This window comes from Glossina fuscipes, unplaced genomic scaffold, assembly GCF_014805625.2.
Source record: "Glossina fuscipes isolate IAEA_lab_2018 unplaced genomic scaffold, Yale_Gfus_2 2, whole genome shotgun sequence".
Classification (NCBI taxonomy): domain Eukaryota; kingdom Metazoa; phylum Arthropoda; class Insecta; order Diptera; family Glossinidae; genus Glossina; species Glossina fuscipes.
Genome location: NW_023998416.1, coordinates 21,535,693 through 21,547,338, shown reverse-complemented (window position 1 = coordinate 21,547,338; position 11,646 = coordinate 21,535,693). Strand labels below are relative to the sequence as shown.

The 11,646-nt window shown below is 34.5% G+C and overlaps 3 protein-coding genes across 3 annotated transcripts; all 3 read left to right on the top strand.

Moving 5' to 3' along the window:
• The first annotated feature begins 527 nt into the window (after window positions 1–527).
• Window positions 528–1,715, top strand: LOC119633052 (zinc carboxypeptidase-like). The gene is made up of 4 exons (XM_038026252.1): window positions 528–950; window positions 1,024–1,111; window positions 1,168–1,461; window positions 1,519–1,715. The coding sequence occupies exons 1-4, from the start codon at window positions 528–530 to the stop codon at window positions 1,713–1,715; spliced, it is 1,002 nt and encodes a 333-aa protein (XP_037882180.1).
• A 1,129-nt stretch (window positions 1,716–2,844) lies between these two features.
• LOC119633051 (zinc carboxypeptidase-like) lies at window positions 2,845–4,922 on the top strand. The gene is made up of 5 exons (XM_038026251.1): window positions 2,845–2,888; window positions 3,273–3,651; window positions 4,236–4,323; window positions 4,380–4,670; window positions 4,726–4,922. The coding sequence occupies exons 1-5, from the start codon at window positions 2,845–2,847 to the stop codon at window positions 4,920–4,922; spliced, it is 999 nt and encodes a 332-aa protein (XP_037882179.1).
• A 1,575-nt stretch (window positions 4,923–6,497) lies between these two features.
• On the top strand, window positions 6,498–7,378 carry LOC119633049 (zinc carboxypeptidase-like). Its single transcript, XM_038026250.1, has 4 exons — window positions 6,498–6,608; window positions 6,680–6,770; window positions 6,831–7,121; window positions 7,179–7,378. The coding sequence occupies exons 1-4, from the start codon at window positions 6,498–6,500 to the stop codon at window positions 7,376–7,378; spliced, it is 693 nt and encodes a 230-aa protein (XP_037882178.1).
• The last annotated feature ends 4,268 nt before the right edge of the window (window positions 7,379–11,646 follow it).

Here is an 11,646-nt window from a genome sequence, read left to right as displayed (position 1 = left end):
TTATAACGGAAGCTGGAAAATAATAAAATTTTGGAAAAGAAATCAAGTTTTCTAAATTTGAATCATGTCATGTGTGTGTATGACATTCTTCAATATGCGGGGTCTCATGAAAAGTATGCCTTTGCAGCAAGATAATGTGTGATTTTGGATGTGTCGTTTTCGAAACGAGCGTAGCAGGCGAAGTGGTGTAGGGTATGTAATTGTCAGCCTTGCACCACTACAATTATCTTACTTGTTCTCCCTTCAAATTTATGTTTGGATTTTTTTACACCAAATAAATGAATAGAAAATCATCAAAATTTCTTGACGTGTACATCCTTATTTAATTTCCGACTGATACATACTTGTTGCTTATATACGATTTAAATAAATGATGGAGAATTTCAAAAAAACACAAAACGAATCCCAGGCAGTGATCACGGGAACCTTTACGAGTGAACTACTCAGGGCTAAGGATTGCAAAGCTGGTGGAAACGCAATATCTTACACAAAACGATCATTAATTTTACTGTGATTATTTTCAATTTATGAGGGGAAAAAGGTTTAAAACAGCGAATTTTGTTCCAGATAGACGCAATCTTTTTCCGAGAAAGAGACCTACTTATCGAATTCTTGATTGGACTTTCTACCCTACATTGTGTGAAATCTATTCTTGGATGGATTTTATTATAAAAGAACGCCCTAATATAGTTACGGGTTTCGACATCGGCCGCTCTTATGAGGGCCGTCTGATACGAGGTCTGAAGCTTTCTTTTAAGTCCGGTAAGAAAGCGATTTTTATCGAATCAAATATTCACGCCAGAGAGTGGATAAGTTCAGCAGCTTGCACTTATTTAATCATGGAATTGTTGTTTTCCATAAATCCTGATGTACGTGAACTGGCCGAAAGTCTTGATTGGTGGATAGTCCCCGTATTGAATGTTGATGGTTTTGTTTATTCGCATGAGAATGTAAGCAAACGTCACAAATTCCTTAAAGCAAAATCTTTCTCATAGATATTGTATTTTTTATCGTTGAGTATAGGAAAGATTGTGGCGTAAGTCAAGAAAACCTGTCAATTCTGATTGCGTCGGTGTCGACTTAAATCGTAACTTCAACTATAAATGGGAAAGTGAGAACCTCTCTATTTTAACTTTTGATGATCATTTTATATATATATAATTTCAGTCAAAAGATGTGCAGATCCTTCTTCAAATATGTACAGTGGTCCTTGCGCTGAATCCGAACCAGAAATTGAACAATTGACAAATTTTATAAGCAACCATATACCAAAAGGTTCTATTAAGATTTATGTAGCACTACATTCGCCACTGCAAGCAGTGCATTTGCCTTGGTCGCATACGAAAGTGCCGCCCGAAGATTATCAAGAACTTTTATATGTGGCCAATGCTTTCGCTGAAGCTTTGTATTCCCGGTATGGTACTAAATATCATTGTGGAAGCAGTGCCAATTTATTATCACGTATGTTAAATAATTACTTACTTAACGTATCAATCGTAAAAGTTTTCCTTAATTTAGATTTGTTTTCTGGAGGCAGCAGAGATTGGGCTTACGGAGAGAAACACATACCAATAGCCTATACAATTGAATTACCAGGAAAAGGTCGGCCATCGCCTTATGAGTTGCCAGAGGACAGTATTTTGCGTACAAGCGCAGAATTTTTGGATGGTTTTATTGGAATGGTTAGAGCTGTTAAAAAACTTGGTTACATTTAAATTGCGAAATAAGCAACAACAAACTACCGTTAAAAATTCGGTTCAGATTAATTTCGGATCAAAATTTTGTTAAATTTAGTGATCTTTGAACAAAAAATAAGCAAACAAATAAATGGAATGGAATGACAATAGAGGACGAATTGTTTTCGTAAATTATTTTTTACTTAATTTTCCTTTAAAAGTCTTGTGGGTTGAATCGGTACAACGGGATCAGAATGATTTATTATAATTATAAAATATGCATATGTTTGTAAGCAAAAAGAGTACGAGCTTTGGCTATAAACTTTGTGTGCAATTAAATCCTTTAACTCAAAGATCCTTAAAAGTTACAAGTCCTTGTAGGAAAGGACAAGCTTCTAAAAACAAAAGAAGAGTGAATGATAAAGTGCGTTTCACCAAGAAATATGAAGATAGTACGCGAATTTAAATTTTAGATTTTTTAACGACGGAAGAGAATCTACCCCTAAAACCCTTAGACAAGATAAACTTAGACGCGATTTTCCAATCATTAAAAAATTTGAAAGTCAAGAAAAATGTTGGAAAAAGCCAAGAATTTATGTGTAAAATTTTGACTATATCAGACTCCACTCTCTGCCGTTTCCACTAGTATAGATCGGTTTTCGTTTTATTACACCCTACATCGCTCATGGTACAAGAGTATATTAAGTTTGTTACTATGCATGCGACACCCAGAAGAACTTAAGATAGATCCACCTTTTATTATATCAATGGGTTCAGATTCAATGTGAGCTTGTCGGTGCGTCTGTCCGCCTTACAAACTTGCATTACAAGTTGAAATTTTGGAGATATTATGATGAAATTTAGCTCAAGGGCAAAGGCCATCGGCGACATTTCCACCACTTCCCACACAGCGCTTTATTTGAAAAGTTGATATGTGGTGTAGGGTATTTTGCAGTTCTCCGTGCCCTATATTTCTCGATATAAGACCAAAAAAGGTTTCTTACAAAAAATGGCTGACGACCGAACCAAAAATATTAACTCTGAATAAAGTCTCTTTCACACTTATAGAAAGCGGTAAAACTGTTAAATGAAAATTGTTTCAATGTCGTCACTTTAACAGTGGCAATGACAGTCTTCCACTAACTCACAGAATATTCCTGCAATAACTATGGAGTATGCGAGTCCAATGAATTGCACTTTAGCTGGCTGCCTGTAAATGTAATTTTTCACTTCAACTTTCCTCTTGATGCAAAAGATGATTCTTTTCCTAAATGGCGGAGCCTTATAATAAAAGATAAACTTTCGTTGTTGTATACAATTGATATAGTCATACTATCGCCGAAAGAGACAATTCAAGCGTGTCTCAAAGGCAAATTCTCTATCGAGACAGAAACGTCAGTCTATTTTTCTGAAGTTTTCTGGATGCAGAATGGGTATGTGATCACGGGAACGTTTACAAGTGAACTTCGGCGAGCTAGGGATTGCAAAGCAGGGGGAAACGTAAATTCTTATATTCAATTGTCATTACTTTTCATGTAAGTGCTGAATAACTTAAGAGCGAAAAGCTTAAATATTCGCAAATTCTTTTCTATTTAGACGCTGCCTTTTCCCAAGAAAAAAAGTTACTTATCGACTTCACGACTGGACTTTTTATCCCACGTTGTGTGAAATCTATTCTTGGATGGATTCCATCATCGAAGAATATCCTCAAATAGCTACAGGTTTCAACATCGGTCGGTCGTATGAAGGTCGTTTGATAAGAGGCCTTAAACTTTCTTTTAAACCGGGCAAAAAAGCAATTTTCATTGAGTCAAACATTCATGCTAGAGAATGGATAACCTCGGCTGTCTGCACTTATTTAATCATGAAGTTATTGTCTTCCAGAAATCCCGAAATTCGTGAAATGGCCGAGAGTTTGGATTGGTGGATTATACCGGTATTGAATGTTGATGGTTTTGTTTATTCGCACGAGAAGGTAAGCTAACTGTTATTATATTTCCACAGAGTTTATCTCAGGTGTATTTCGAATATGTAATGGTTTCCAAATATTTTCGTAAGTGAGAAACTTGGCCTGACTATCGGGTCGGGTTAACCTGCAGAATCGGTTAGCCCACCGACAGGATACATGGACAGAAAGCCCTTCGAAGATTTTACATAGTTCACAACGAAAGTTTACGCTTGATCTTGTATATTTGCAGAACACGTTAAGTAAATCAGACCATGGTTTATTTTGCACAATTTAGAAATACATCTTAGCGTCTAGGACGGTTCTTGTGTCAGAGCCCGTTGCATATCTCAGAGTGTTTACGACGGAGCTAGTTTTATGCATTTGCGGAAAAATTAACCAAATCAGACCATAGTTTATTTTGCACAATTTATAAGTACAGCTTGGCACGCAAGATGGTTTCCTTGTCACAGCGTATGACCTGTCACTAGGTCCAATTTAAACGCCTTTGTCCTTTGGGCGGGTGGCTCCAAACAAATATGTATTTTTTTTTTTTTTTTATCTATAAACAATTTCGTCTCTATGTACCACATCTACTTTCTTGTTGGATATAGGAACGATTATGGCGCAAGTCAAGGAGTCCTGCTAGTCCAAATAACATTGGTATCGATTTAAATCGTAACTTTAGTTATAAGTGGGAACGTGAGAATCATTTTATCTTAATCTTTTATACTCATTTTAATTGTAAATAATTTCAGTTAGAAAATGTGCGGATCCGTCTTCAAATATTTACAGCGGTCCTTATTCTGAGTCCGAACCAGAAGTTAAGCAACTCACAAATTTCATAGAGAACAATATTCCAGAAGGTTCTATCAAAATTTACATAGCGCTTCATGCGGCTGCACAAGCAGTACTAACGCCATGGGCCCACACGAAGACACCTCCTAGAAACTATTCACAGCTCCTCCATGCTGCAAATGCCTTTGCTAGAGCATCGTATCGGCGGTACCGCACTGTATATAGATGTGGAATTTTGGGTAACATTTTAAGTAAGTCAAACAGTCTAATTTTTGGAGTTCGCTTTTGAAATTTTCCAAAAGACAGAATTAGTTTCCGGTACAAGTACGGATTGGGCTCATGGGAAGAAAGGTATACCAATAGTTCTTTGTGTTGAATTGCCTGGAAGGGGTAGACCGAGGCGTTTCGAACTACCCGAGGAAATGATTTTACGCGTAAGCGCAGAAATTTTGGATGGTTTTATAGGAATGATTAAAGCTGTTAAAGAACTTGATTACATTTAAATTTCGAAGCAAACTTCGTATATTGCAACAAAAGATTCCGGAGCAGATTAAATTTGAGTAAAAAGTCAATATCATAAATAAATGAAATAATATGAAAATAGATAAAGATAAGTTTCTATAACAAAGATTGTTATGTTTGATATATAATTTATACGTCCCTGTGTGTGAGACCACGAAATTCATCAGACGTCATTGAATGAAGTTTTTTCGTTTTATACATGGTTTAATTTACAAATATATGCAACACCCAGAAGGGCTTGAGGAAGGCTCATCAGTGCAGAACCACTTTCTGGGAACATTTACGTCTCTCTGTCTGTTCACATTTCTTCCTAGTATTCAATATACAATTTGCGAGAAATTATAATGAAAAGTGGTGTACTGCCGTGTTTTGGTTCAGGTACGGATGGTTCATATAGTTCAGATCAAACCACTTCCCTCGTGATGCTTTATTTTGAAAAGTTGTTGTATGAACAGCTGTGGGGTAGGCGTAAGTGGATTCGGTTCATTGTCGGCAAATCGATCGTACTCATGTTCGGGTTATGCAAAAGACATGATGTTTAAGTATTGATTGACTCAAAATTTATTGACGAATTAGTCGACTAATCCATAGTGCCACCTTTTTCTTCTCCTAACTAATACTATAGACTTTTTTTTAAATTTTTTAACGTTTTGTGACGTATCACTTACTGCGTCTAATTACCTTTTATCTATCTTCCTAATTCCTTGTTCAACAGGTCATGTGTTAGTTCGTCACTTACAATATTTATGTCATTACGCCAACACGCTCGTGCGGCCAGAAAAAAACAACGAAAGTTCGCTACTCGCACCTTAATCTATGCCGATTTAGCTCCGGATTTTTGCTTCCTATATTTTTCTTCTTCTTCTGCAAACTGACAATAGACGATTCACTGTCTTCTCATTTCTCTGGTTTTAGTTATTATACACTTTTAAGTGTTAATAATATTTCATTTTTATTTACTTTACAAGTTTTTGCTACCCAAAATGACTGAATAAAAAAAAAAAAGAAGAAATTTATACCAATTAACCTCGACGTAAGGATAAATATTTGCCGTGCATTTGTAATTGGAAAAAGTGCCGGGGAGAATAAGAGAGAGCACCGAGGAGACATGGAAGAATCTAGGGAAATGATAAGGGGAACCTATAAAAGTGAATTACGCCGAGCCCAGGATTGCAAGCCCAGAGGAGATGCAATTTCTTACAAAACAAAATCCTTATTGTTAATGTGAATATTTAGTAATTAATTATTATTTGAATAATTTAAAGAAAGATAATTTTTTTCTAGATAGACGTAACCTATTCCCAAAGTACAGGCCTACATATCGACTTCTCGACTGGACGTTCTATCCCACTTTGTGCGAAATCTACTCTTGGATGGATTTTATTATAAAAGAATGTCCCAGAGTAGTTACGGGTTTTGATATCGGTCGTTCCTATGAAAGCCGTCTAATAAGAGGACTGAAGCTTTCTTTTAAGCCCGGTAAGAAAGCTATTTTTATCGAATCAAACATTCACGCCAGAGAATGGATAACTTCAGCTGCTTGCACTTATTTAATCATGGAATTGTTGTTTTCCATGAATCCTGATGTACGTGAACTGGCCGAGAGTCTTGATTGGTGGATAATACCTGTATTGAATGTTGATGGTTTTGTTTATTCGCATGAGAAGGTAGGCAAAGGTTACAAATTGCTCATAAGCAATGTGCGTGTAGACCTTCAATTTTTCTTCATTGAAAATAGGAGCGGTTGTGGCGTAAAACAAGAAGACCCGCTTCTGATGCCGAATGCGTCGGTGTCGATTTAAATCGTAATTTCAATTTTAAATGGGGACGTAAGAGTATTTCATTTTGCTTATCTTTCGCCATTTTCTTTTAACATGAGATATCATTAGTTTTAAAGTGTGTAGATCCTTGCTCAAGTATATATAGCGGTCCTTATCCTCAATCTGAACCAGAAGTTGATCAACTAACCAAGTTTATAAATAACAATATTCCCGAAGATTCTATTAAAATTTATGTTGCATTACATTCTCCCGCGCAATCTGTACTTACACCATTCACCCACACGAGAGTGCCCCCTAAAAGCTATGGGGAACTGATGTATGTAGCAAATGCTTTTGCTGACGCTCTCTATCCGCGGTATCATACTAGATACAACTGTGGAAACAGTGGCAATATGTTGAGTATGACGATTAGTCTTAATAATTGCAATCAAATTTAAAAAATTTTTCAAACCTTAGAAATGTTTTCTGGAGGCAGCAAAGATTGGGCCTATTCAGTGAAACATGTACCGATAGCATACACGATTGAATTACCTGGTAAAGGCAGACCGTCACCACCCTTTGAGTTACCAGAGAACGCAATTTTACGTACAAGCGCGGAAATGTTAGATGGATTCAAAGGAATGATAAAAGCTGTTAAGGAACTCGGTTACATATAGATTGCGAGATAAGCTGGGAAAAAATTCAGTCAAAAAATTTGAAGCAGTTTAATTTTGAATCAAAATTGATAGAATAAAAAATATATGCCAAAAAAGACGAAAACATGAAGAGGATTAGTCAGGTTTAAAGCGATTATTGTAATAGTCGCCACCAGTTTATATTGAAATGAGAAAAGCAACCAAAAAGCGATGATGCTTAGGTCCTATACTTCACCCCATGGCTTGTTATTAGTGGTAAGTAAGCATTGCTATCTAAAAATGTCCTTCAAATCGTTTACCTTCTTAATTTTGCAGTCTAAACTGAATAAGTATGAACTTAGAAATCGAACCTAAACATTTCTTCTTGTTTAAGTGTCGGTTTTTGGCAAAGCTTGCCGTTGCTTGTTATTAAGTAAATTAAGGAAATTTCGTTTAGCCGAGGTGTAGAAAATTGAACCAAAGTTCAATCTGAAAACAAGGTCTAAAGTTGTATTCGCCTTAAACCGAAAAAAGCGTAAATCTGGATATCACTTTTCTATTCTTGGGATCTGTGAGTTGCAGTATGTTTTATGCTAATAATTTCTACTTCTATCCGTTACCTAGCGTTGGCAAGCATTAATTAATCTTATCGGACGGAATCAACTAAAAAAATATATTTATATGTATAGCCACAATGTTTACTACAAGGTTCAAGCCATGGACGGTATAATAATAGTTGTTTGGCAGATTGGCTTGCCTTGATTAGATCGATTTGAAATAAACAGAAATGGTGTTGGATATGATAACAATTTCCATAATAATCCTCTCTAAAGCTTCGTCTAATAATAATGGAAAATTGTATTTGGCCACACTTATTTTATTGTAAGGCTTACTTTTCAGAGAAAAGAGACCCATAACTTGAACGGGCGTAATTCAAATTTTAGAAAATAATTTTTCTTGCTAAAGAATTTATTATTCTTGACCCTTACCTAATTGTAATTTACATCTATATTCCGGGTAAATACTTACTTACATTAGCAGGCGTGTGAGAAAATAAAGTTACATAGTGCAAGTCACGGCAAGTTTACACGTCTAACTACTATTTTGTTTGTTTTTTGCTTGTGAAAACAAATGTGTGCTCAGTTTCTAATGGAGTGCGAAAGCATTATCTGACCGATTTATTCCATATTCAATATCAATCTGCCAGCAATAACTATCAATGGGTTTGCCAAATTTCAGGCTGATGTGTTAAAGCCTACAGTAGGCCAAAAGATATGTTTAGATAGATAGTAATTATAAGAGCGTATATATAAAGGATGCCTGAAGTTTCTTCCCTGACGTTGCAAGTATTTCGACGAAATGAATATACTGGGAACTAATCGGCGGTGGCTATATTAATAAACTTATATCATAAATTTATGCACCGTTTATGTGCCCTTAGTTGAAAGCTTAAAGAAAAAAAAGCCCTCCATTCAAAATAACAAATTTATAGACAAGATGATTAAGTTTTGAATTTGCGAAGCTTTTCTATTTTTATATATTTCGAAATCAAAGCATATATACGGCCTGTGTATAACATTTTCAATATATGGAAAGTTCGTTTGAATAAGCAAATGAATTTAAACTATAAACAAAACCAAAACCATTTTAATTTTCCATGACTCCTATAAGGGACAATGAGATACCCAGGGTGGTTTTTTTAACAATCTATTCATGATAACAATTTTCTTGTTTCAATATCCAAAGTTTCTATACAATTCGATAATTTACATTATTAAAAATTATATGCATTTTCTGGCACATAAAGATGATGGTGTACTTACCTTAAATTTAAACTATATTTGAACAAAGGGAATCAAAGATGAACGTTGAGCAGAACTTACTAATAACTTGTAATAGCATTATGAACGAAAAATGATAGTCATGTGTTTGTGCAAAGGAAATAAAAAAAATCAAAAGTAATACTTTCCTTCAATTTGGATGGGACTAAATACAAAATCAATCGAATTCTGTCATTAATGAAAATAAATTTTCCTCGGGCAAGTGCATAAGCCCTTTCCCATATTTAAAAACACGCGCACGACTAAACAAGACAACATATTTCGGATTTAAAAAGAACTTATTTTTAATTTATGCACTAAAATGACTTCATTTTATTAATTTACGAGTAGAAACTACCCTTCTTGTTTTAAAATAGCAATAAACACTCTCGATTTGACAGTGCGATTCACTTCACTGATTGCTTAGAAATTTTTGCAAGCGAAATTTTATCTTTCGCTGGATAAACACTACACTATACATATAGTAAACACACTAAACAAACTAAACAATAAATTTCTATATTGTTTTAATCAATTTTTTTTAAATTTCTTAATTTCTGGAAATTAAAATCTTTGATCGTCAATTATTCATCGCGAAATGTAGAAAGAAAGATTTACTAATGTGATCAGCATTACCAGCTCAATGCTTATTAGTATATTTTAGTTACACGGTATTATTAGTGCTATTTATTTATACACTGCAGTGTTGCCGATTTTTTTAACAGGATGTTGGTGTAAAATGTTGAAGAAATAAAACCAAAAACAAAGAATAATATTATTATTATTATTATTATTATTATTATTAATTTCGCCAGAGAAATAAATTCTAAGACTAAACTCTTAAAAGCACTAGCATCTAAGGCTATCGGCCTTTATTTTTATTAAAAACTCTACCGCACTTGAAATTCGAACCCACGACCACTGAGTTGCTAGTCGAGACTCTTGCCTACTCGGCCACCCAGGCGGATAAAAAAAAAAAAGAATAATAACAGAGAAATGTTGTTAGAGATTTTAAAAAATTAATAACTAATTAGTTTCTCATATGTATACCTACCTATATGTGGGCAAAAAAGTAAAAGAAGCCAAACAAAGCCATTGCAGTCGGGCAACGCCGGTGAAAAGCTATACATTTTTATTTGTATTTTTTGTAATGGAAATGAAAGTAAATTTATATAAACATGAATTTTTTATTTTGTGTAATGATTTATGACATTTTTATTTAAAAGTGATTTCATATAAATAATGGCCGATGCATAATTCGTAAAAATCCGTTTCTGCAATATGGATCAGTAGCCGTTTTTCTTTGCAAATCTGCACCCATTTCGCAGAATAAGGTTTAATGTTAATTTTAAGGTTGCTACGTGCGTGCGTTTAATTGGACAAAACTCCATAGTAAAAACATCAACGGCATTATATCGCATGATCTTGATAGCCAGTTAATATCGGCGTTTCTCGGTATTAAACAATCATTAAATTTTTCTCCCAACAAATGGATTTTATAGCAAGACGACATATTGTAGTGTCTTATTGAAGCCACCTATCATCCGAAATCATCGTCAAAATCATCCAATTCACGCCACAAAAAATCAGTAATTATGTTTCCGTAGCATTCTTCATTGATGGTAACTGCAAAGCCATTTTCACTTGCTAAAAAATATGTCCACCTACACCTCCAGCCTATAAATCATACCAAACTGTGAATTTTTGTGGATCTAAACGATTTTCACGTGCTGTATGATGGTCTTCTTCTCACTCTAAAAAGAAAGTTTTGATGTTTAAAAAAATATATAGTACGTTAGAATGCTTTCATTTATTTTCATGACAGAATACCAAAAATTAAACCTCGTTTTCAAGTAAAGGCATACTTTCATTGTGTGTGAAGTGGGACCAAAACGTGAACTTGTCAAAGATCTTATTATTCTGCAGCTATTGTCGTCACATAACATTAAAAATTCGGCTTTGTTGCCTTACAAAGGCTTACTTTTCAACATCACCCTTACCTGAGGTAGGATCCAAAAAATAGACTTGTATGGTCGAAATTTCGTTCAATTAGGCTTTACTTGGGTTTACTATTAAATACTTACTAACTACTGCTTACTATTCAAATACCTAAAAATAAAAGTAAATATAAAAAATGTGCGATCCAAACCATTTTCGATATGGTATGTCCGTGAACCATAGCACGCCATTATGCCGATTGTCGTCAAAATATCGCAAAAATTGCAAGAGAAGTATGCATGTGTGGTTCTATGTTCAAAATAAGATAAGATTGAATTAAAATTATTTATTGTTCTGTGAGAACACTAAGATCGTAACAGAGAATTCGAGATGCGAGTGGACATCCTGGCCATCCTATTCCGATTCATACTTTAATGCATTATAAACTTTTTTAAGCGTCGTATATTATAGAAAAATGTAACCTTATGCATATATATAGCATTCTAACCCACTGCGATATTAAATTTTTAATGAATATTTAATTTCTTTTTT

Coding starts and splice junctions, on each gene's coding strand:
- LOC119633049 (XM_038026250.1), top strand. CDS start 6,498: ATGGAATTGTTGTTTTCCATGAATCCTGATGTACGTGAACTGGCCGAG. Junction 6,609..6,679: donor TTGTTTATTCGCATGAGAAG/GTAGGCAAAGGT, acceptor CATTGAAAATAG/GAGCGGTTGTGGCGTAAAAC. Junction 6,771..6,830: donor TTTCAATTTTAAATGGGGAC/GTAAGAGTATTT, acceptor AGATATCATTAG/TTTTAAAGTGTGTAGATCCT.
- LOC119633052 (XM_038026252.1), top strand. CDS start 528: ATGAGGGGAAAAAGGTTTAAAACAGCGAATTTTGTTCCAGATAGACGC. Junction 951..1,023: donor TTGTTTATTCGCATGAGAAT/GTAAGCAAACGT, acceptor CGTTGAGTATAG/GAAAGATTGTGGCGTAAGTC. Junction 1,112..1,167: donor CTTCAACTATAAATGGGAAA/GTGAGAACCTCT, acceptor ATATAATTTCAG/TCAAAAGATGTGCAGATCCT.
- LOC119633051 (XM_038026251.1), top strand. CDS start 2,845: ATGGAGTATGCGAGTCCAATGAATTGCACTTTAGCTGGCTGCCT. Junction 3,652..4,235: donor TTGTTTATTCGCACGAGAAG/GTAAGCTAACTG, acceptor TGTTGGATATAG/GAACGATTATGGCGCAAGTC. Junction 4,671..4,725: donor AATTTTGGGTAACATTTTAA/GTAAGTCAAACA, acceptor TCCAAAAGACAG/AATTAGTTTCCGGTACAAGT.